The sequence below is a fragment of the Ischnura elegans genome, chromosome 7 (assembly GCF_921293095.1).
Source record: "Ischnura elegans chromosome 7, ioIscEleg1.1, whole genome shotgun sequence".
Classification (NCBI taxonomy): Eukaryota; Metazoa; Arthropoda; class Insecta; order Odonata; family Coenagrionidae; genus Ischnura; species Ischnura elegans.
In genome coordinates this window covers 18,094,936-18,121,801 of record NC_060252.1, presented here as the reverse complement: position 1 = coordinate 18,121,801, position 26,866 = coordinate 18,094,936, and the positions used below count along the sequence as shown (strand labels likewise).

At 39.4% G+C, this 26,866-nt stretch overlaps 1 protein-coding gene across 2 annotated transcripts in view; it reads right to left on the bottom strand.

Moving 5' to 3' along the window:
* Positions 1-1,611: 1,611 nt before the first annotated feature.
* The window catches only part of LOC124162375, a 50,597-nt gene continuing 25,342 nt past the window's right edge, over positions 1,612-26,866 (bottom strand). For both annotated transcript variants that reach the window (XM_046538888.1, XM_046538889.1), the window contains 7 exons: positions 19,981-20,731; positions 19,734-19,844; positions 15,359-15,492; positions 13,644-13,818; positions 2,326-2,432; positions 2,090-2,213; positions 1,612-1,986 (listed from right to left, as the gene is read on the bottom strand). In XM_046538888.1, the coding sequence (XP_046394844.1) occupies positions 1,921-1,986; positions 2,090-2,213; positions 2,326-2,432; positions 13,644-13,818; positions 15,359-15,492; positions 19,734-19,844; positions 19,981-20,731 (1,468 nt within the window). In that variant the 3' untranslated portion in view covers positions 1,612-1,920. The remainder of the gene's footprint in view (positions 1,987-2,089; positions 2,214-2,325; positions 2,433-13,643; positions 13,819-15,358; positions 15,493-19,733; positions 19,845-19,980; positions 20,732-26,866) is intronic.

Sequence of the window (26,866 nt, the reverse complement as noted above, 5' to 3'; positions counted from 1 at the left end):
TACCTGGAGAAATTATACAACGGGAGCAAACTTAGCTCAAAAGTTCTCGAAGAGGAAAGTGAAGTTGAAAAGGATGACATTGGAGCAAGCATCTTAACATCGGAATTTGACGCTGCAGTAAGAGACCTGCGAAAGAATAAGGCCCCAGGAATAGATGACATTCCAGCAGAGTTAATAAAAAATGCAGGAGAAAAGGTCTTAACTCAACTGTATAAAACTATCTGTGATATGTACTCAACAGGAGATTTACCTAGTGACTTCGAGAAGAACATCATCATTCCCATACCCAAAAAGAAGAGAGCTGAGAAGTGCGAAGAATTTAGGACCATAAGCCTGACGACACATGCGTCGAAGATTCTGACAAGAATCATTTACAGGAGAATTGAACGAAGAGCAGAAGAATTCCTGGATGAGGACCAATTCGGATTTAGGAAAAGCAGGGGCACAAGGGAAGCAATTTTGGCTCTTAGGATGATCATAGAGAAGAGAATGGAGAAAAACAAACCAACCTTCATAGCATTTGTCGATTTAGAGAAGGCCTTTGATAACGTGGAATGGAATTCAATGCTTAGAATTTTGAAAGAAATCGGCGTACTCTACAACGATCGTAGAATTATTCATAGTTTGTATAAAAACCAAGTAGCTGTGATCAAATGTGGACCAAACGGTGCAGAAGCGAGAATAAGAAAAGGGGTGAGACAAGGTTGTGTGCTTTCCCCCTTAATTTTTAATGTTTACATAGAGAAAGACATCAATGAAATCAAGCAGAAAACTTCGGGTGTCAATATCCACGGAGAAAAAATTAGTATGCTGCGATTTGCTGACGACATAGCAGTCATAGCCGAGACAGAGAAGGATTTGAAGAAGACGTTGACAAACATGGAAAGGACAATGGCCAGATATCAGCTGAAAATCAACAAAAAGAAGACTAAGATATTAGTTTGCAGTAAAAGAGAGGAGGCTAAAACAAACATCAACCTAGGAAAGCATAAGCTTGAAGAAGTGAACGAGTTCTCTTACCTGGGAAGCCGAATTACCAGCGATGGATGGAGCAAGAAAGAAATACACAGTAGAATAGCGCAGGCGAAGAAGGCTTTCTACAAAAAGAAGAATCTTCTTACAGCTGAAAATACCAGCATAGAAGTAAGGAAACAATTCATCAGATGCTACATATGGAGTATGTTACTCTATGGAAGCGAGGCTTGGACGTTGACAGCAGCAGAGAAGTCAAGAGTGGAAGCATTCGAAATGTGGTGCTACCGAAGAATGATGAAGATAAAATGGATTGACCGTGTGAGTAACCAGGAAGTGCTAAGGAGAGTAGGAGAAAAGAGAAGCCTCCTAAAAACATTAAGCAGAAGAAGGGACAACTTAGTTGGCCACATTTTGAGGCACGCATGTCTGATGAAGACAATCGTTGAAGGACAAGTGGAAGGGAAAAAGGGCAAGGGACGGCCCCGAATGAGTTATATCGGACAGGTTATAAAGGATGTAAAAGAGAATAAATATGTAGCTATGAAGAGATTAGCGGATAGGAGAGAGAAATGGAGAGCTGCGTCAAACCAATCTTAGGATTGTTGACTAATGATGATGAATAATGATGATGTCTTCTAGCCAGAACATGATACTTTAATCAGAGGTTAAATATGTACAATCAGTAACAATTATTTTAATAAAATATCACTTGTATTACTTTTAAGGTAAAAAAATATAAAAAGAATATTTACACTGACTCTGATATAAGCTTCCAACAATATCAAATAACAGAATATAATCAAGAATAGCATATAATATTAATGCAATATACATTATGTATATAATAATAATAATTTAAATACATGTATAAAAAATTCATGCCTCAATCATGATTTATTCTGAGAATTTAATTTTAAGAATAAATCATGATTAAGGCATGATAATTCACTTGGCTTTATCTTCATTAAAATACTTCCTCAGCAAAGACACCGAAGTCCCCATATCTTGAACCTGAAACAGCCAAATGAAAAAAATCATACGTAATTCCATTATGATGTAGAAGTATCATCATTTTGAACTAGTGACATTTCAATGCACTAATAACATGATGTACCATTGAATCCAAGTAAATTTTTTCAAACTTCTTTATTACTTCCGGCAGACTGGGTAACTCCAAACACGATTCAATGTTCAGCATGGTGTTGAAGAACCAATTCCAAAGGTCTTGATTGAGATTCCTGGAATAGACAAGGGCACATTGTCACGCATTCTGCATCATACGCATCATCTGCATCATTCTGTCATTTCATAGTATCATCATAACTTCAAACTTCAATTTTATTCCATTACCTCGGAACTTTCTTCGTGGGGTTCCAAACACCATCCTTACAGACTACATCCATGAAATCACCAAATATCATAACGTGCACCAGTGAAGCAATGTGAAACATATCAACCTGGAAAAGATAGTGTATAAGAGAATCATGCCAGTTAGCTTGCCTTAAAAAAATTGGAGGCAAAAGACATTTTCAAAGTTTTTCATATAACACCACATTTTAAATTATATTGTACTTTTAACTTCGATTATTTTTTCAATTAAGAGGCTGATGTTTATCAATTCTCCCAGAAGTCGCAGAAACTTTACAGAGAATCAATCATTTCCATCACATCAAAGTACAAAAAGTACATGGTAAAAACATTAAAATATAACAGCCAAAAAAGTTGAAGTAAGTTCAAGCAATTAAGCAAAGCTCAAGCTACAGAGCTATCTTTTATTTTCAAGAGAGAATTCAGGGTTCCCACAAAATCTATGTTATAAAATTCACGGTTTTTTTCCAGGTTTTCATGGTCTGAATGTCTTGAAATTCACATTGTGATGATAAACCATTTTAGGCAGAAATATTGATCATGTAACAATCGTCGGCTGCACATTAACCCATTATTCCCCAGACTGTACGTAGGGCTTTTAACGTCGGGTGTTTCACATTTTCCGATATAATTAGGCCTAATTAAAATGAATTTTTGGAAAAAAATTACATTCATCATATTATATGATTTCCATACTGCTGCGTATACGCAACGCTGGGAAAACTCCGGTAAATAAATATAAAAAAAGTAATTTTTAAAACTTAGGTTACATATTTTATTTTCATCTTGATTTGCACACTCGACATCTTCGCCGGGAGTTATCAGTATTCCTTTGAATGAAATACCGTAATCTGCCTTGACGGACATGCTGGGGTATGCCATTTTTCCTAGGGTGTCTTATGAGCGCACCGATTTTTATGCCAAACGCCATTAGTAATAAAAATACAATTATATAAATGGAAATGTTGGTGAGAATGACAAAATTAGAACGAGGGATACTTAAAAAAGTCAGTAAATCGAAAAAAAAATATTCTGAAGTAGAAACTTGCTCTGAGAAATAGGATTCAATAATGTTGCGTTAACGCAACGCTGGGGATTAAAGGGTTAACTACAAATTTAACAAACGTGACAGACACAGTGAATGCATACGTAGCAATCAAATTGCTATCTCTTCTGATGTCACATATCAGCTCCAGCGAAAGGTTGTGAATGGGAAAAGGAGGGACCAGGATGCCAGGGAAGTTAGGAAGAGTCTGAATTTTTGCAAGTGATAATGAACACTTTCGTTACGTCTTCCGGCTTTGGTACAGGCACAGTAATGTGTCGTCATGGCACACGGACCAATACTTGCGCTTCGAATATACGTGTGCAGATAAATCCGTGGCCATGTCTGCACGTGACTGACCTTGAAATACGATCCAAATATCAATTTTTCTTTCGCTCTATCCATCGTAGTTCCACAATCAATTTTGACAGATTTAAAAGGTTACATAGCGAAATTCACAGCTTTTTCCATGTTATTTCACGGTATATAAAATTCACGGTTTTAAGGTTTTCAAGGTTGAGTGGGAACCCTGGAATTATTCTAATTAGTATCTAAATTGGTTTCTGACATTGTAACCAATTAAAAAAAATGACATTTCTTTCATTGTAACCAAAAACACCTTTTGCTCTAAAATCTCTAATAATAATCTTACCAACTGTTGTGCATCAATGCACATTTTATGTACATACACCCTTCACTCACATGAAAATAATATTTGAGCCCTCAATGCTAAGCAAATACGGAAAATCTGTTTTCGATCTGATGATATGAAGATAAGAACGCTGGCGTGGAACGCTAGACTCACACGGAAGTACAAATCTGAATTACAAATGAATACAGGAGTGCAATAACCAAACTTCTCTTCACCAAAAAACTCTCTTCACTTCATGTTTAATGATTTCGGGATCCACCGTCGTCTTTACACCGAAATGTCAAAGTAGACCTGCCAGAGAAAAAAATGCAGGTGATGCGTGAGTTAACTACAAATTTGGAATTGGAATCTACCAGAATTCCACAAAAATGGAGGGAGTTATCAGTTATTTCGAATGGAGCCAGGAGAAGTTGCTTATGGGGTGCACTGATCACCTTGACTGTGACTCACCTTGTTTCTCGCCAGTAATTAAACATGGTTGGAGCTTGAGTAACGATTAGCTAAACTCTGCAAAGTGAAAAGGTTTGATCTTCAACAGAACTGGTGTTATTTTGAAAGTACGAGAGCTGTTTTTTTTCAACCACAGATGGGTCGTGAACAGAAGACGAATTGATTGAGCAAAAATTATTTTATCGCTAAATATTGAGCATACTCTTGGTGTTGTATCTACATAATTGCCTCAGCTATTGAGGAATTGGTCTTGCCTGTGTACAAGCTTAACTACAACTTCGGTTAAAGTGCGTTTGGTGGGGACATGAAGCAGGTAGTCCCAGGTTGGGCGTGGCCACCCTCGGAAGGGTCGCTAATCCTCGACCCTTTCCTCGACGAACTCACCTTCGCTGGCCCACGCCTTCCACCCTACCAGCGGGGGGCCTCCCTCCCTAAAAGTGACCGTTCCCACTGCAATTTGAAAATCAATCAATCGATCCAATAATCAAAAAATAAATGTTTTCATCGTACTCCTGTCAAGCGTGTGATCAAGTACGTCTTTGAACCGTGTTTCTGCGATGAAAAATAACGATTTTGTTAACTTTGCTGAAAACGTGGTTTCGGACCACCGGAAAATGGCAACAGCGGTTTGAAATGGGCAAGGTAGCGGGCTGTTTGAATGAGTTACGAGCGTGAGTTTGGCCATGTGGTACCGTTCAGTAGCACGCCAAGGCTTCAGTTAATTTACCAGAGTATTTTCTTACTCACCAGCTACTGATACTAAGTTCGCAGGCTTTCAAAATGTCAATCTTCCATCGTACTGCAAATGATAGCAACGGTATCTCAATAAGTAGATCATTACGTTACTCGCTATGATGACTACCCTAGAGGTGCCTAAGCTGTGTGAGTTTTAGACAGTGACTGCGAATATTTCGGAGTGCGTACATACCTCACGGTTCGTCTACGTCTACATAAAATCCCGCAAGCCGCCTAAAAGGCGTGTGGCAGGGGGCGTTAGGACACCCCCTTAAAGATATCCATTCTAAATTCTTTACGTTAGTCTTGTTAGTGCTAATACCTCATTGATGAACTCGAATGGAAATCTCTATCAGACCGCAGGCTGAAAAATAAACTGAACCAATTAGATAAATTCAAGAGGAGTGTATTTTCAGACGAAGGTAGACATATGTTACCAACCAACGCCATTATACCACGGTAGATCAAATCATATAAATAATATCAGAGAGATAGACTGTAGAACAGACAGATTCATTGTCTTTTTTCCCACGATTTATGAGACTGTACCGACAGCATTTCCACGATAGATCATTATTGAGGTTTCGCATGATCTACTTTTCCTGAATACATATTGTGCTCTCATTAACAAGTTTTGCGCGTCTAGGTGTTCTACATGTACATTTTAACAATACCCCGCGAGCAACCTCTAGGGTGTTTGGCAGGGGGTGACAAATCACCAACATGCAGCATGCAAGAGGACCGCCACATGCACACCGCACGGTCATATAAATATTACGCATACTAGTAAAATATACATGCTTGTCCATAAAAAAACTTGCTAATGGTTATTTATTCGTAGAGCAAATACATACAAGGTTAGAACTATGAAAAAAACATGCAATGAGTGATCCTAGCGAGCGACGCTATTAATCCTATCAATTGAGACGACGTTGCTATCCTTAATAGAACGAGGGAAGAATGACATTTTAAATCTCTCTGTTCTGCAGTTTATTTATTTTATTTTATTCTCATGATCACGTCTACTATAGTACGATGGTAAACGAAGGATATGATTCTCGTCGTCTGAGAAAATATCTTTTTTTTCCTATCCCTTTTCTAAATCCGTGCTGTTCTTTTACTGAAAGATTTTGGCAATCTAAGTAGAGGTTCGAGGTTATCGTAACTCCCAGGTAGTTCACTTAGTATGTTGCCTTTATGTTAATACCATCCACAGATTAAATATGGCTATAATTGGACGAATTTCGCAAGAAATGTACCGACATGCATTTGCTCAGATAAGATCGAGTCCCCACTCTTGGCTCCACAAATGAACGTTGTTTAACGCCGATGATAGAATTTCATAGTCAGAGTGGTCCATAATTTCGCGATAGATGACAGCGTTGTGACCAAATAAACGAATTTTACTGGTATGCGGGAGCAGAGATCATTAATGTATACAATGAACAACATGGGGCCGATTACCGAATTCAATGAATCAAACAAGAATTTGGCTTCTACTTTCCCCAAATTATTTGTTTGTAGTGTAATTACAAACAGTGGCGCCGACTCGCTGGGGCTTGAGGGGGCCCGACTCCCCTCAAAAATTCATTATGGGTGTGAGGAAAAAATGTCAGGCTTGTCGATTTTCCCCGGATTGTCTACATATCGACATTCGAGTTATCACGTTTCTAATGTTGATCATATGACTCTTCTAAAATGCTTATAAGCTTAAAACTCACTAATTATAAAATTTCCCAGTGCAAGATCCCCCCCCCAATATTTTTTTAAGTCGGCATCCCTGATTACACATCGGAGGGAAAGGACTTGGTACTCTTCTGGATGAAGTCAACGGAGGCCACCCCCTGCCAAACACCCAAGATGTGGCTCCCACGGTATTGTATAGTACGTACTTGGGGATAGACACAGGTAAAATGATGCTGCATGTGCCACTTTATTTCATCATTTCATAGCCAAGTTGTTAAGTTATAGAACGAATGATTCATTCTAGAATGTAGAGGAGACAGCAAAATATTGTTGATATCTATAATTTTCTCTACCCACCATCTCCATCGCGTTTGGTTGGCATCTAGCTGGGTGACACTGATGATTATTAACAAGTCTGCTACCACTATGAAATTGATTTGCCAAAAAATGCAAAGCAAAGCAAAAAAATATAGGTAGCAGCCCTGAAAAGAGCTTTGTTATGATGAATAGATGCAGCCATAAGCGTTGTCAGTTCCTTTACATACTACTTCTAAACATTTGCGTAAAAGCACTTGTGCGCTTTCACCAAATCACGAAATAGGTCCTCCGTCGTTGAGAGCCTGGATCGCCAAACAAATTCTGTGAGGAACGATTCCAGATTTCCCACACGTAATCTGCCGGTCCTCCTCCTCAAGTCCCGTTTCATTACTGACCACACGCTTTCGATGTTTTGCGTGTGGGTGCTTCTATCTCCGGGACGAACAAAATTCTGAGAGTGGTTGACGGTATCATGGATGTACCCCAAACTCTCCAGACCGGCGTACCCTCGCCACATATCTGTTTTAATCGTCGTTCCCATTCTTACGTATTTTGTTATTGCCTCGTTGAGAGTGGCGGCATCCCTTTTCTCCACGACGCAGAGAAAGGTCTCCCTGGTCTCCCGGTCAACACCACCAAGGACCCACTTCGTTTGGCAGAGACGACCGCGGTTATATTTTCGACGCCCGAATGCGCTCTCGTCGATCTCGACCACGTGCCCCGGACCGCCGATTTCTACACTCGTTTCCTGGAGCCAGGTGAAGACCATCTCTTGGAAGACCCCGATGATGCTGGAAACCGTCCTCCGCTGGATGCCTATCTCCTTAGAAATTACACAGACTGGATAGCGATTAATCCAGCCTATGACTACGGCAAGGACGTCCTCCGGTCTAGTGGCAAACCATTGAAAAATGGTTCCCACTGTGATGGAGGAACATCTCCGGCATGTAGCCAACGGGCATCTAAATACAGGCAGCCTCCCCTTCCCCTTCGAGAGGGTAGTTCTCATGCTCCCACAGACGCACCAAGCCCCAAAGCACCAAGAATTGCACTATACCCACCACCCTAATATGGGCCTTAAACGCAGATATGCTCTTACAGAACTCCATGTCACTGGTTTGGCAGTTCAGTAGAGAGTAAAACTTTGCACGTAAAACCCTCTTTTTATAAGGAGCCATGCGAGTGTTGGAAAGTGAATGCGAGCACCTTAACGTATTTTCGCAAGAATATTTTCTTAAGAATTCGTCAATTGTCGTAATGACAAGTATTCTTTGAATTTCGCCAGACGTCAGTGACATATAAATGCATTTATCTACCACTCAGTCCTATTTCAGCCATTGCGGCGAAGTTCTTTGTAGATAAGGACTCTAGAACGCTAACAAAAATGCACCCCATGAAAGACCATCCAGATTAGTCGTGCAATTTGCATTGTACAGGGAGGGTCGTGGGAATGAAGTCGAGGACGGAAATTCCGATCTGGACTCTCAGCCTAATGACGGTCGGTCAGGACTAGCTTGGGTTTCGAACAGGTAACAAAAAATTAGCTGGTGCAAACGATAACTCAAAAGCTTTCATAATTTTTCCATGGGCATATGAGACAGCAATTTTTTGAAAATTTTAAAGAAGAACGTAGTTTTCATTTTTAAAAGAGCTGATTTAGATCGGTAAATTTCATGTCATCGATTCATATGTAAAATGCTTTACCCGCGTTTCAATAATCACGTAGTTTTCATTTTTAAAAGAGCTGATTTAGATCGGTTTAAGATTCATCTACATCTACATCCACATCTACATCTACATAATACCCTGCGAGCCACCTCTAGGGTGTTTGGCAGGGGGTGATCAATCACCAGCATGCAGCAGGCATTTGGACTCCCACATGCACACCACACCGTCCAAAAAACGTCCTGTATAATAACAAACTATACTACTATATGCTGTTAGAAATAGAATATAGAATAGAAATTCAGAAACATGCATTAAGTTTTACATAGGTTAGTAGGCTACACTACAAGTCATGCAATCTATTTACGAGTTCTCGTCAATCTATTTACAAGGCATCGCGTGCAAAGAAGAGCTGCCAGGTATGTGAAAGGTCGTTACGATAGTCTTGTTAGTGTAACTGACCTCTTAGATAAACTCGGATGGGAATCTCTGTCGGACCGTAGATTGAAAAACAGACTAAACCTTTTAGATAAATTCAAGAGCAGTGTCTTTTCTGACGAAGTTAACCATATCTTGCGGACGCCAACGTACTACGGAAGATCAGATCATATAAATAAAATAAGAGCGATAGATTGCAGAACAGACAGATTCCGAATGTCATTTTTTCCACGATCAATAAGAGATTATAACGGCAGCAATAGAACTCGTAAATAGCATGATCTACCTTTTCTGAATCCGTGCTGACAGTCATGGAGGAAGTTACGTCTGTCCAAGAAAGTCATGATATTGCTGACGACGATATGCTCAAGTATCTTGCCTATGATCGATGTTATTGAAATTGGACGGTAGTTGCCTGGGTCATGTTTGTTTCCCTTTTTAAATATGGGTGTAACGCTTGCAATGTTCCAGTCTAGCGATAACTTTCCTTCTGATAGTGACTTCTAGATATTATCTCTTAGTAAGGAGTGATCTGTGGAGCTAACTCCTTAGTTATTGAGCGTTGTGGAGCGTAATTTTCTTTAGCTTCAAGTTCCTTCAATTTATTACATGACGTAATGTACTTTCTGTACACGTTGTATAAATTGCTCTGCTTCCTAAGTTCCCTTCTGAAATCGTTGTTGAATTTATTATTTAATAAATGTATTTGTGATTTTGAATTTAGGTGTGCAATTAAAAATATGAATAGTTTCTTTTGCTCTCCCGAAAGGTTGCTATTTTTGAGATAATTGTTTGCTGGTAGCTCCTCTTTGCACGCGTTCTAACTCTTTTTTAAGCCTATTTCACGAGGATCCCAAACACTGACAGCGTATTCTACATGGAGTCTAATGAGGGAGAAGTAGCTAATTTCTCTCGCAAAAATGAAAAACACACGTGTAGATCTTTTTTGTGTGAAAATAAAATAAATGCGGGACAATTATTAAAATCGAAAAATGATACAAAGGAAGCTCTTCTGGGGGCATCGAATGAATTCAAACGAAAAATAATGGGCAAATATGGCCATTATTTTAGCCCTAAGGCTTTTTGATTATTCGTAAGAGAGGTGCAGGTAAATAGCGCTGTAATAATAACGCTATAGCAAATAATTGTCACATGCCAAACACCCTAGAGGTGGTTAGGCCGCGTGAGTTTTAGACGGTGATTGCGAGGCCCTTTATATATTCTCCCCAGAGAAAGGAAAGAAAATTTTTTAAGAATACTTTAACTATCGCACTGACAGGTATTCTTTGAATTTATCACACATAAATGCTCACATATACTACTCACTACTCAGTCCTCTTTCAGCCATTGCAGCAAAGTTTTTTTTGTAGATATGGACTCTAAAGCGCTAAAAAAATGCACCCCATTAATGACCATCCAAAATGTCGTGCAATTTGTATTATACAGGAAGGGTTGCAGGAATGAAGGCGATGTCGGAAATTCCGATCTGGACTCTCAGCCTAATGAAAGTCGGTCAAGACTAGCTTGGGTTTCGAGCAGGTAGCAAAAAATTAGCTAGTCTAAAGGATAACTCCAAAACAAACATATTTTTCCATGGGCATATGAGACAGCAATTCATACAATGAACTTAATCCGTCTTTGCCGAAATTCTGAGCATTAATCGGAACAGTACAATAGTATCAATACTGTACATTGATACTAACCAATGTTTCCCGGATCTTGGTAAGATTTCGATCGAATAAAAATCTAGCTGGAGGAATCGAGCTGGAGGTGGAGTATTTATAGCTGTAAAGAATTCAATCGTCAGCCAAGCGGTAACCGTAACAGAGACCAGGGTTGAATCTTGAATCGTTGAGTTAATAAATGAACAATATAGTTGTCCCAAGCCGCCACGAAGGAAGCGTTCAGGAATGCATTCACGAATTTTAAAAGAAAAACACTAGTAGAGCAGTTACGGAATAACTCAAGAGCATCATGGTCTTATGTCCGGGAAGTTGAAGGTAAAACGATCGATTTTTTCCACGGTCAATAAGAAATTATAACGGTAGCGATAGACGCATAAGTAGATTAAATGACTTTTAGTGTAACCTACTAACCTTTGTAAAACTTAATGCGTGCTGCATGCTGGTGATTTATCACCCCCTGCCAAACACCCTAGAGGGGGCTCGCAGGGTATTATGTAGATGTAGATGAACACACCGTATTCAGCTTATTAATTAAACACCTAGACGCGCAAAACTTTAATGAGAGGTCAACATGGATTCAGGAAGCGCAGATCATTTGAAACCTCAAAAATCATCTATCGTGGAATAAAATATATTCGGGAAATAACAGGTATTAAGTAAATTGGGTTTTGTAAAAAAATACTAGGAAAGGGCGACGACAAAGTGAGATACGACGGCCATTCAGTAAGTATTTAGAAAAGGTAATAAAATCAAATGTAACTGGGTCAATTGTTTTACATTGTTCATTATAGTCTTCTTTTATCAATACAAATTTGTCAAGCATTTTTTCAAGCATTATGAGCCGTCGTGAAAATTTAGAAACATGCATTAATGTTTAAGTAAGTTGTAAGCTACAATATAACTCATGTAATCTATTTGTGAGTTCTAATGCTGTCTGTACAGTCTCTTATAAATTGTGGAAAAAATTCTGAATCTGTCTGTTCCACAGTCTATCTCTCATATATTTTTTTTATGATTCGATCTACGTGGTATGCTGGCGTTGGTAAGATATGACTACCTTCGCCAGAAAATACATGTCTCTTGAATTTATCAATTAGGCTAAGTTTATTTTTCAGTCTGCGGTCTTATAGAGATTTCCATTCGAGTTTATCGATGAGGTATTAACACTTACAAGATTAACAAGAAGTAAAGAATTTTACCGTACCTGGCAGCGCCTCTTTGAATGAATGATCATTAATGGGGTGCATTTTTGTCAGCAGTTAAGATTCCTTGTATACAAAGAACTTTGCCGCAATTTTATTTCATTTCTCTGGAGAAAATACGTAAAGGGACTCGCAGTCACCGTCTAAAAATCACGCAACCTATCCACCTTTCGGGTGTTTTTTGACTTTTTGAAGTAGTTCGACTGCTTTAACCCTTCAATATCCGACTTAGGGAATAATTGACCCTTTATCTCGACGCAGGTTATCTAATCGGAGCCTATGTGGAACTGAAGGCAAATTAACTGAAGCCTTGGCGTGCAAATGAGCGGTACCAGATGGCAAAATCATGCTCGTAACTCATTCAAACAGCCCACTACTTTGCCCATTCCAAAGCGCTGTTGCCATTTTCCGGTGGTCCACAGCCACGTGTTTAGCAAAGTTAACAAAATCGTTATTTTTCATCGCAGAATCACGCTTCAAAGACGTACTTGATCGCATGATTGACAGGAGTACTATGCAAACAGTCATTTTTTGATTATTGGATTGATTGATTGATTTCCAAATTGCAGTCATAGGGTCACTTTTCGGGAGGGAAGCCCCCCCCCTGGGAGGGTCCAAGACACGGGCCAGCGAGGCCGAACGCGTCGAGGAAAGGGTTGAGGATTAAGGACCCTACGGAAGGTGTACCACGCCCATCTTCGGACTACCTGCTCCATGTCCCCACCAAACGCACCTTAACCACAACTTCTTTGCAGGATGTTGCTGCCATTGATTTCCAATGACTTCCGCCCATTTGAAAACGCTACCCTCAAAGCCACATCTACATCTCAGCGTAAAGATGGATGTCACACAGCACTAGGTTGGCATTGCACGGTGGGTGATTGAAAATGTCCCATTGAAATTGCTCAAGGAGCAGTTTGGCTGCATCAGCGCTGATATGACGGGCATTGCCATGGATCAGAACACTTCCACGAGTCTGTCTCAAGCATGTCTCTTCTTTTGTTTTGAATGGGAATGGACAGAATTTTTCACAATTTAACCCTCTAGCTACAGTGCATTGAAAAATTCTCTTTTATCGGCATTAAGGTGAAGACATGTCAATGCTGAAGCCATTCGATGAGTTTTCTGGCTGTAGTGATTCGTTACCCACCATTAAAGTATTCATAATAACCTTAAACTAACAACTTTCGATCAGAAATGACGTGCGTGTTAGAGAACTGGCAATGCCCTATCCACTCAGTACCCTCCTGTCGCTAGTACATATGTCCGAGCGTTCGGAGGTTGAAAAAAAAAAAACGCCCTCATATGTTGTCTACTAATTACCTATTCAAGTAGTGGTGCCCTTTAACTCAACTCCGATTTCAAGTAAATTGCAAATGAATTGTAAAAACATAAAGGAAAAACAAAAAAAACCTGTAAGGTACCTGATAGGACCATTCCTTTCTCGATCTCATTTCTATACACTGGAAATATGATTTCCGAAAGACAGTATTGAAGCAGGTATTCTCTGGGTACAAGGACATATCAATGCAACGCCCAAGATCAATTAGTTGCAAAACAGTTTGTCCAAATGATGCAAAATCTTCATTAACTTGTGGCCTGGAAATCAGATATAATATAGTTAGATAATGACCTTTCTTGATACTAAGGATACTATCAAACCAATTTTATCTACTTCGCCTGGTAGCAGGCAGCAAGTACACAGAATGAAAATTTATAGATGCTCAACAGACAGAAAGATGATAATGTGAAAATGCAATGCAATGGTAGAGACATGCAAAAGGTGGCATTATTTTATGGCCAAAATTAGTGTTAATTTAGGCAAAAGTGGTATTGTTTAACTCTGAAATCAGCCTTATTTTGGCATCTACATGATGGGTACTAATTGAATGCCATACTTGCAGTGTACCCAGAAGGAAGGAAAGGCTAGATTTCGTAGGGACGGATGACTGATTAGGCAGAAAGAATTTTCTCCAGTAAATACTTCTGGGAACCACTTACATACTGTATTTCTCCAAATATAGTCCCCCCCTAATTTTGACGCTTCAGTTTCGGAAAAAGTAAAAGAAAATGTGTTTGAATACTGTCCCCCCCTTTACTTTTACCACAAGCATTTTTGGAAAAAAGGGGGGACTTATATTCAACCTATACGGTATTTCGACACTGTTTAGACCTCAGCTTTAAGTTTAGGAACCTGAGCAAAATTAGCAATGAATTTTGCAAGAAGTAAATTTCAGAAAAAACCCTGAACTATTGATTTAATGCATATTTTTTCATTTTTTGACAAAGGAATATGAGCAAAGGGTAAGCAACTACTTGCAGCCAACACTTTTTATGAAAAATAAAAAAAATAAATAAATAAAAAAATAAATAAAAAAATAATAGTTATCTATGTCCTCTGTTTTACGAAAAATATGTCTTAAGGCCGTTTTACACGGTACACGGAATTGCACAGGTTAGAACTGCATTAATTTCTAAAATGGCATGGAATTGCGCGAATGCATGAACGAAATTAGAACAGGGGCTATTTTGCCGTCTCGCATCCACTCATTCTCGCATGTGTTCTAGCAATTCACTGCTTTACACGGCGCAATTTTGATTGTGCCTTCGCATGTACATCAGATTGCGCAATTCCGTGTACCATGTAAAACGGCCTTTACATGCTTGGATATAATTTTCGTATTAATAACATGATCTAAATATGTGGTGAAAGATGATGAAAATCATTTATAAACTGTTCAAATTCATGAGAAGAAGGAAATTTGCTAACTCGCTGGAAACCACTGAGTTTGCGTTAACATTCGTTTTATCACATTAGCGAATTTTGCAAGTCCTTAATCATTGGTAATGTTTAAATATGAACAACCGACAGGAACAGACAAAAGGAAAGGCCAGATTTCTAGGGACAGATGACTGATTTGACATCTTCAGTAGATACTTCTGAAAACCACTAATTTAGATACTGCTTAGACCTCAAGATGCTTTGATGATGAACGTTTTGGAACCTAGGCAAAAACCTATTTTACCCAGGGAGAGGAAGACTAATAGCATCATAAAAAAGCACAAAAAATAGAGAGAAATTAATGGCAATGAAAAGGATTCAAGGATGACACCACAAGAGTTCATTGCAGGTACTTACAGCCTTCTCAGAAGAAAGTTATCAGGTTTTATATCTGCATGGATTATTTTGCAGGAGTGTAGCAAATTGATGATCCTCAGCACCTCTATCGTGAAGTATACAGAGAGAGACTCAGGAAATCTAATTCTTCTGATCTGAAATTTACAAATTCATACATTATTATCTAATTTGTAATGACTGGCCTAGATGAGGGTCTGGACTGTGCAAGATAGAGCTGGTCACGGCAAATCAAATTAATGCGATTATGAATCATCATCGGAGAATTCATCTGGACCACCAATTTTAAAGTATAATACATCGAAACATTTTTTTCTTTTCGAATGATATTTGAAGTCTGATGATAATTAAAACGTGCAAGGAGTGAGTTTTCCTGTGAAACAAGTTTCTTATAAATACGCGCTGAGAGCGGGTTTTTTTTATACATGTAACTTTTTTAGACTAACAAGCGTCTGCATCAATAATAAAAAAATTAGACACATTCCCGTTAGTACAGCCCAGTTTCATCAATGCAACCCTTGAGAAAGTTGATACTTGCTTGGCATAAGCCTCAGTGTGGACTCGACAGGTTGCGTTCGACCGCCATCGCGCACCAGCCAGGCTGCTCTCATATGCATGGACACAATGAACGCTACATTATTGTTTAGCCACCGCGGCCGAACGAGAATGTAGCCACCGCAGCTAATGTTATTTTTAGGGATGGTCGGATCGGATACCTCGGACCCAAATATCCACGAATATTGCCCTTCATCGGATACATCGGATCCAAAGTCGCGGAAGACATCGGATCTAGATCCGAAATTTTAAATAATAGCTTCAGTGAATACAACGCCCCATCAGGGTGAAAAGAGTTCCGATTCTCTCTTCGAATGCGTCGTCGCATGCGATTCTTGTCCTACTCATGAACCGTTTTGTTTGAAAGCTCTCGCAGAGGTTACGAGAAGAATTTCAGCCGTGGCCAGGATTTTCAGCCAGAAAACAAAAAAGGCAAAATACGACTGGCACATAGTGTGACTCTTCCCAAGAGATTGAGCAATCATCGGGGGAATCTCAGCGTCGTAGGATAATAACCACGTCTAAAGTAACTACGTCGCAGATTTCAGAAAACCACCCTCAGCCCGTGCCTCTGTTGTTTTTTTTCGTATCCGAAATCACACGGACCATAAATCATTGTCTTCTAAGGAAAATATCAAATCACACGAAAACAATTGAAGCGTGTTTCATCCCTACCTCGTCTCACCAACTGACCTTTTTTGGCCTACCTGCTTCAATTCTGCATTTCTAGACGACAAATGCTAGGTAAGTGACTTTCTGGGCCCAAAGATATCTTGATAGCTTCGACAATTGGATGACATGCACGAGATTTAAAAAAGAATTAGACCGAACGAGACGAATTCCTGACGATATTTCTGTTTATTTTTCAGCTCTAATTGATTGCCACTCAGTTTTCTATCTACAATTCTATAATTAGACTTTATATGCAAATTGTCCAAACAGCACAATTTTTAAAGAAACTAGCGCAGCATTAACCCCTCAAGCAATTAGAGACGGATTGGAAATGCCAACTACATCATGTTGTGCGCCCGGCTTCGCTTTGAAGGCAACGACGTCACTTCTTCGTCCTTGACTCCTTCGTTTGTAGCCTTGTTTGAAATACGGAGGGAGCGCGCTCCTTCCCAGTGGCATAGCCAGGGGGAGGGTCCGGACCCCCCCTCCCCTGAAATATAAAAACACTATTGTCCTTCACAAAAGAAAACAAAATATTGAAAAATCAGGAGATTACAAAATTTTTCTTTAACAAATTAAGTTTTTCGATTATAAAAATTGTTAAAATTAGTTTAAAACCCATTATTTAGTGCTCGGTTTTTTCAAAAATTTTCCCACCTGGTTTTGGACCCCCGAACGAAATTCCTGGCTACGCCACTGCTACTTCCCCTCCACCTCTCCTTTACGAGCTTCTACTGCCCACTCCTTCCTCATGCTGAGCGGTTGAGCACCTCGTCGCACGTGACAATAATGCCGTTTTAAATACTGTTAATTGTGTTGCTAATTGTGCAGTTGCAATTCAATTTAATGATACACCGATAAAATGACTTTCATTGTGTATAAACATTTCAATTGAGATAAGGAGAACCAATGAATGTCGTGTGCGTGCACTGAGGCGTAAATTATCATGAGGATGTGCTAAATCCACCTCACCATACTGAAGCATTTTCGGATGAAACACAAGTCCGTATGCGATGAGAAAGTAAAATTCGGGGGAAACGTGCGTGAGGGAAATTTGAATTCAGTTGATGGCAGGGGGGGTAGCCAGGAATTTTGTTAAGGGGGGGTCCAAAACCAGGGGGGAAAATTTTTAAACAACAGGGTACAAAGGAGAGGGTTTCAAACTAATTTTAACACCCTTCATAATAGAAAAAACTTCATTTTTCAAAGATTCATTTCTTTCATTTTCGTAAATTCATGATTTTAAATATTTTGTTTCCTTTTATAAAGGAAAGTAATTGTGTTTTTATATTTTGGGGGGCCCTCTCGCTATGCTACTGGTTAGTGGTTCATCCTAAGATTTTTCCTACTTTCATTTCCAAACCCAAGCGTAACAGTTTAGGCCCTGAGTATGTTAAGATGTTCTTAAAAAAACAACTTGAAAGCCCATAAAATAATTTTTAATTTATAAAAATATTAAAATGTGAATGAAAATCTATAAAGCATTCCATTGATTGTATGTACCCACAATAAACTTGAATAATGACTTAGTTTAATGGCAGGAATTTGAAAATGCATTTGGATTCGAAAATATCTGATTAGAAAGATCTGGCTCCAAGAATCCTGGACTAGTCCATCCCTAGTTATTTTATTCCATTCAATTTTTAAATTTTAATGACAGCAATGCTACAGATAAATCAAAATCCCACCTGTTAGAAGGAATAAGAATCGATGGAATCGGAATCGAGAATTGGGAATCGATTTGAAGGAATCGGAATGGGTATCGAAAAAAAGTGGAATCGACTATTAAATAATTATTGATATACATATAGACATTGATGTACATTTGTTTTACGGTTGTTTTGTTATTGGGCCACAGTAAATTGGAAAAATTGCTGTAAGTTTTTCAATTTTTGAATCATATAAAAATAAAACGCACTTTCTATTCCTTGTTTCAAGAGGAGCTCAGTATAAATGTGATTTAACTCTTATAAAAACTCAACTACCTGTCCTAATGCAATGAGTGCAGTGGTAGATTTTATGTCCTGGCAGAAAAACCTAGTCGCTTATATCCTCATCAAGCCAGCTATGTCCCTATGACATCATCTGCAGCCTATTGAAATTTATGCTCAATTTCGGTGAGCTTGTTTTCTATGCCACGCAAAGTAGCTATGAAAACGTTACGCTATATTTCTTATGGTGAGAGTGAGTTGGCTCATCTCTGAGCGTATGAGTATTAGGTCAGTGATTTTCATAGGAAGAGCCAATAACATTTGATATAATTTCTTTTTCAGGAACACACTTTTTGAGAACATCACCCCAATTTTCCAGCAATAACCGCTCCTAGGTTTAGGTCAAAATGAACATTTACTCAAAACTGATTTCCTCGGAGGCTACACTTGGTAACTTCTGCACGAAATCCACTGGATGACCAACCTTCTAGTCTAAGATACATATGTACCTAGATTTACTAAAGGCCGTTTTACACGGTACACGGAATTGCACAACCTGACGTACGTGCGAAGGCGCAATCAAAATTGCGTCCTGTAAAGCGGTGAATTGCTAGAACACATGCGAGAATGCGTGGATGCGAGACGGCAAAATAACCCTTGCTCTAATTTCGTTCATGCATTCGCGCAATTCCACGCCATTTTAGAAATAAATGCAGCTCTAACCTGCGCAATTTCGTGCCCCTTGTAAAACGGCCTTAAGAATGCCTTAACTTATTTTACAAAAAAAGTAAATGAAACCAAGTCCTTTCAATACCATTACATAAAAGAAATGGTAATGCACCAGTACATAATATTTGTATTGGTGCATTAGCGTTAAAAAAATGTGTAGCCAAAAAGATATTTTATACAGGATTTCTTGATTTCAGGGTCCATCTAGAACCTGCACAGTTACTAAAGGGTTAGTAAACTGGTACTTCATACCCCATTCCTTCATTTCTTAATTATATTAGAACCTAGTCAGTAGAGGAAAAATCTTGACAGCTAAAATACTGAGACAAAACCTGATGAACCATTCGGATCACGACATAAATAAAACCATGTAAACTTAGGCGGGAGTGATTATTTTGTGCTATTCCACAAGCGATGATAAAAATCGTCATTCAGAAGCAAGTAAACCCGATTTTAATTATGAAATTGAAATACCAAATGAATTGAAATACCTTGAATAAGTTGATGATATCCAGCAACGTTCCATGCTCCATGTAATCAGAAATCAAAACACTCCCATCATTAAAGATAGATGCTTCCTTAACATTCATGAAGGAATTTTTCTGAAAAAAAAAAGGATGCGATAAAATACATAGATTCTAAGAATATGAAATTGCCTATAAGCATGAATAAAAGCTTCCACTCTCTGTCAATGGAGATTTGGTTAGATTTAGCATTAAAATACTACCCAAAACTAACCATCAAGTGATCTGTTACTCGACTGTTTATTTCATTACTTATGTAAAATTCCCATGGACAAGCTGGCTTTTGAACCTTGAGAGCAACCATCTTTTTCCACTTGGCACTATATCCTTTGTATATCTTAGCGTAAGATCCCTGACCTATGACTTTCAGGGTTTTCAATAAATGTCCTCCATCTCGTGCTTCCTTTCTTAGGTTAAAATCGGAGTTTGTCTTAATTACAGGAAGCTTTTGAGGAACACAATAAAAGCCAATTCTGCTTGACACAGGTACAGGCAATTGATCAAGGAATTGCTGAATTTGGCTCGCCTCAAAGGGATCAAGGGCGATATTCATTCCTTTCATTTTCGCGCAAATGTCGTCCACGGCCTGAGAACTAGAGTCAGTTCGGAAAGTTTCATTCTGAGCGGTGCCATTGACAACTGCACTTGTATCGTCAAGAGATGGATCACAATCATTCCTCGATTTGGTCCGGTGATTAACAAAACAAGGAATACGTGACACCTGAGGCCTTGAAGCTTCAGCCATCACCGCCCCTGCACCAGCCATTGTTCGAGAAGAGTAGCCACCAGGATTTTGCAAATCACTTGCTAGGGAAGGTAAGGTTGCAGCACTGTTTGCACCACTACTACCAGAGGCACTCTCTTGAGAATTTTCTTCAATGGCACTAAGTTCAACCACTTGCTTTCCTGCATATTGAAGTCCTTCGGCTATGCATTTCTTAGCAGTCTTAGCACCATTCACCTCACTGAAAATAATTACATATCGAGATTAAGATTCATGAGATTTAATTTCATTAGACCAATGAATAAAAAGTTCAATCAGAGACACATGAGTTCAATCACCCAAACATCCTTACCAAGACCATAGGCAGATGTGCATAAGCCCAGGATTGATGAATGCAATGTATGTTGGTGTTAATTATACATATTTATTCTTGCTTCAAATCACTTGAAAGCTACGTCATAATGTGCATCTATGTATTTTCATTAAAATAAAACAATAAAATATTTTACATAGTCTATAATAATAACAATTCAATTAAAACCAGCTAACACACCAAAAATTTCCTGAGGCGGTATTACTTCACATTTTGAGCACACATTGGAAAGTGTAGTTGAGTTTATTTATCATTGTTTCTAAATCATTGTTTTCCCCAGTGTATCAAACATGCTTCTCCAAGCGACTCTGATGATTATATATAATTTAGAAGGTACTTATTTATCATGGATAGAGGTAAAATAGGTGTAAATTGCACTTGCAATTTTATAGCATCTTACAGTTTACAGTATTTAATAGCGTCAATTTTTTTCTTTATTTTAGAATGCATGATTAGTTGATGATGACAAAATGTGGTGAAACACAGTTAATTGACGAAATACGGAAGGGAGTTGGCGAGATTCCTCCTAGATCCATTCCTTTTGTGGAATTTATTGGTGGAGTGGAACAAGCTGTGCGGAAGCTTCCCAAGGAATTGGCGGAGGAGGTGAGAGACGAAGTTTCTACTATTTTGAAGAAGGCTGTCGTTCCTAAGCCAAACATCTCGAGAGAAGAGCTTTTCGCGCTTCGTACTTTGCGTGAAAACAAATTGATTACGGTTTTACCTGTGGATAAAGGGAACGCCACTGTTCTTATGAAAACTTCGGAATATCAGCAAAAAATTGGAGATATCCTTAAAGATCGGGCGTACCGAAAGTTGAATGGTGATCCCACGGACTCAATTACGAGGAAGACCATAACTTTAATTAAAAAGTCTGGCATTTCTGAAGAAGTGACCAAAAGTATTTATCCTCATGCTCCGGCACCTCCCAGATTGTATGGACTACCGAAAATACACAAGGAAGGTGTTCCTTTAAGACCTATTGTGAGTGCTATTGGATCTCCCACGTATAATTTGGCTAAATATCTTACCGGTATTTTGTCTCCGTTTGTAGGTGTTTGTGAACACCACATTAAAAACTCTTCGCAATTTGTGGGGATCTTGGAAAACCTTACTTTGGAGAAGATGGACATCATGGTCAGCTTGGATGTGATTTCCTTGTTTACCCGGGTACCCTTAGCTGATACGTTCAAACTTCTGGAGGAGAAATTTGACAGTGGGATGGTAACGTTATTCCATCATACGCTTACATACCTTTTTTAAATACAACGGTAGTTTCTACGAAATGGCAGATGGAGTTGCAATGGGATCCCCTTTGTCACCAGCCATTGCCAATTTTTATATGCAAGATTTTGAAGAGAGAGCCCTTTCATCTGCTCCGTTGAGCCCTAAATGCTTCCTCAGATATGTTGATGACACCTTCATCATATGGCCTCATGGAGTGGACGCTCTTCACAATTTTTTGGACCATATGAACGACCAACACCCGAACATCAAGTTCACTATGGAGTTAGAGCGGAATAATAAGATTGCCTTTCTTGATGTCCTCGTCCATAGGAAAGATAATGGCAAACTGAGTCATAGTGTCTTTCGAAAACCCACGCTTACGGATCTGTACCTCAATGGCCATAGTCACCATCATCCTTCCCAATGTGAAGCAGTTCTTTCCACCCTAATACATCGTGCGAGAACAATTTCCGACGCGGAGAGTCTTCCTTCGGAATTGGACTATCTCAAGAATACCTTCCGCCAGAATGGGTACGGAGAGCGGCAGATCACTTTGGCCTTCAGAAAATCCTCCGCAACTGCAAAGAGCTCGGTTATGAAGGAAGACCAACCTAAACCAACAGCCAGGGCCTTTTTACCCTATATTTCCACGATATCGGGCAAAATGTCTAGGGTTTTGAGGAGGTATAATATCGAAACCACCCATCGCCCTATGACGAGTTTAAGAGATCGCCTCGTCTGTGTAAAAGATCCAATTGGCCTTATGACTCCTGGAGTTTATAAAATCCCCTGTGAGTGTGGTAATGTCTACGTGGGTGAGACTGGGCGAACAATATCTACTCGTCTCAGAGAACATCAAAGGCATTTCCGACTTGGTCAACCGGAAAAATCAGCCATAGTCGAGCATAGCTTGGATGAGGACCACAAAATACGGTGGGATGACACCAGAGTTTTATGGCGATCGGATCATTTCTGGGATCGTTTAACCAAAGAGGCGATTGAAATAAAACTTGAAAATAAGAAACTAAACAGAGACACCGGATTTTCGATCAGCAGCTCTTGGAATAGAACCCTTAAAAGAGTTATGCTTGCCAGAGCTAAGTCTACGTTGGTCCACGGTCTTCCGCGACAACAATCGGATCTCGACCAATCCGGGCTCCTCCTAATGCTGGGCTTCAACGGTCTTTTCGAATTTTCTATCAGTAGCCGTGAGAATGGGTAGCGAGTCGGTACCCGAAACGTCGGCGCTCTTAAATAATCTAACTCGTGCGGTATCCCGAGAAGATTTTTTTAAAGTTGTTCACCGGGAAAGTGTAAAATCATATATTACAGGGTGGTAACAATTTTCCCAAATTCAAATTCCAAAAAAAAAAAATTCATTTCCTCAGACCTCAAAAGCTGTCAAGAGATGTCCAAACAAAATTTTTTAAAAAAGAGCATCGAGGAAACATAAAATTCTATAGCTAATACATAAAGTCAGCTCCTGATTATACAAAGCAGGATATAATGAAATTTTTAATAATACTTAGGGAAATTGTGGTCCTGACAAAAAGCCTATGGTAAATACATGGCGCTATGTATTTGAAAATACTTGGTTTAGAAAACATGAAATGTTCGGTAATTATGAACTCAGGGCTCATTCCCCAGGGGCCTACATCTGTAACTTAGTTTTCTCCCGAGTTGGGAGAAAATAGACTTGTGAAGCAACCGTTTCATCCAGCCCTAAGTCTGTAACTCGTTTCCCCCGGTAGTGAAGAAAACATTCCCCCAGTAACGGAGAACGGGTTTCTCCTGGAGAAAATGTTTCTCCCAACTCAAGTCTGTAACACGATTGGAGAAACTTGACGCACCCTGGACTGGTGCTTCGGAGTCATCCGCCCAGGACCCGCCGACTAATTTTCTCCCTGGGAGAAAACAAGAAAAATAGCAATGGCGGACCGTTGTGGATGATCGAACTGAGGTTCTATTTGTACCCCTGTATAATGTATACCCTTACACATTTTTTACGTATTTGTGCTAAAATAGAACACGAAAATCCATTCTTCAAGTTAGGCCAATTGCAGAAATTGTTTCGATTTACATGCTCTCTTCTTGAAGCTTCTGCACCATTAAACTTTGATATGATCTGCCTAACCGACTTCGGCACCCTTTAAAACCCCTATGTTTCAACACGTTGGCTGTCATGATGGCCCGACGTTTAACTCTATGACCTTTGACCCCCATTGTGTGTGCTCTTGTGGTGATTGGACGTGTTGCGCTTGCTTGGCCTTGCCTCTCTGCCTTGAGCTGTCTACTGAATAAGGGAGCGGGACTGAAGTGGTATCATAATGCCCACTTGTTCTCAATGTGGTTTAGCCACCAAAAGAACCCAAAAAAGTGTGAACTGTGGCATGTGTGAGGGAGTGTTTCATATTGCCTGCGTTGCGCTCAGTGAGGCTGATTTGCAGATTCTTGAGGACACAAATCTTACGTGGAACTGCGCAACCTGCATGGCGATGATCTTCTCCACCCGAGGACACCGATCAAAACCTTAAGCATTGGACATCTCAGTGGAGATCAACCCGAGAGTTCCAGTTCCATTCTTAAGGAGTTGCTGGAACGTGTAAAGGCGATTCAGAACGACCAATGTGAGTTTTCAAAAGCTATAAAAAGTGAAATAAGTGAAATGCAAAAAGCTATAGGGGCTTGGGAGTGTCTGATCACCGATCACACAAAGCCCTCTCAAACGAATCCCTAACGAGCAACTGTTCTAAAATTGATAGTCTTGTAGCTGAAAACCATAACCTGTCAAAAAGAGTAAACGACCTTGAAGCGCAGCTCAACTTCCTGGAGCAGGATTCTCTTAGGAATGTTGTGGAAATCCACGGCATTCCGACCAAGCCTGGTAAAGTGTTGGGAGCTCTAGTCTGCCAAGTTGGATTGGGCCTTGGGGTCAAACTCGAAGCCTGTGATATTGACTATATTTATCGACTTAAAGCCCGCTCTAACACTAACAATAGACCCCCTCCTATCAGAGTTTGCTTCTTGAAGTGCAATCTAGTGCGTGAATTGCTAGAGGCTCGCCAAGAAAAATGTAATTTCTCTACAAAAGACATTGGCTGGAGTGATTCACATACCAATATCATTTACGTGAATGAATGTCTTAGCCTAGTAGATCGCAAGCTGTATGCGAGGGCAAGAGAGTTAAAAAGGGATCGTAAGCTAAAATATTTATGGGTAAGAGGTGGAAAAATATTCGCTTGGCAATACGATGGGAGTGATAGACACCTTTTGCGCACTGAGCATGATCTCACGGTCTTCCAATGACAAAAATCTATGGGTCCAAGAGGCTTCTCACGTGAAGGTCTTTTAAGCTCGACCTTGAATATTTGCCATGCCAACGCTCAATCTTTATCAGCTCATATTGACGAATTCCGAAGTTATTTTTCATGCAGCAATTATCATGTTATTGCAGTATTTGAAACCTGGCTAAAACCGTCAATCCCGAATGAATAGGTGAACTTGGACCATTTATCATTGATACGAAATGATCGTTCAGTCAGGGGCCGTATTCTATAACTCCAAACCGATCGGTGCGGCACCGATTCGTCGGGTGCGACGTCACACCGACTCCCAGCAAGCTGAGGTGCGATTCTGTACGCACCCGATCGGTGCGGCACCGACGTGAGGACGGAAGATCGTCGGTAGACGTACCGACAGCAAAAAGGTGTCGGTACGGCCACCGACTAGTGGGTTTCATGAACTCCCCGGTGCGTATTGTACGTTTTATATTGTTTTTACCTCATCACCGAGTAAATAATGAGGTTTTCTGCAATGTTATCTTTTTCTGCCCCTTCGAATACGCCTCTATAATTCACTGTGCCATCATCTATATTGATTACCTTGACAGAAATATAAGATATTGGTTAATAAACATGAGGTTTGCTAACATATAATGACTTCTCTCATTTATGTTACCACTTTCACTCGCTTGTAATAGGCTTTATTTCTCTCTATCATCATTTATTTGCTCCTTTGACATAAAAAAGACATTTTTGATTAAAAATGAGTTTTGCCGCAATGTTATCACTTTATCTCACTCTGAATAGGCGACTATTATTTCACTCAATCATCATTTGGCGTTTCTCTCGGCATAGAAATAAGATCTTTTAAGTATGAAGTTTGCCACAACGCTATCAGTTTCTTTCATTTGTAACAGCCATTCATTTTATCGTCAGCAATTGATTCCCTTGACGACAAAAGAAGATATTTGTTAATAAGTATGAGGTTTGCCGCAATATTATCATTTTCTCTCACTTGGAATGCGCAACTTAAACATATGTATTTCACCCAATCACAATTTCTTTACTTCCTCGTCATTACACTTCTGTTAATTACACCCAGCTCCATATTTTTATAACAATTTCCTAACTTGTTCCTCTAATATGACATTTACATTTGCTTTTGAATCCTACATTCACGTTCCATGGTATGTTATTTTCGTCTGCTACGGTGCCAATGGCATCACCTTCCGTTGATAACATTTAGACGGAACTTACTTTATGACAACTATATTACCAAATCATGAATAAATATCAATATACGGAACCAATATTTAAAAGAAACTACGATCTCAAGGATAGTTTCAATAATTCATTCCAGCAACAACAATCTCCATCACATACAAACTATATTGTGATGTTGTAATATTGTTTCCTTCGATTCTGTAGGTACAGCATTACTACCATACATTATATAAGCATTGTTAACAACTTATCCAATATCGATTATCTTAAT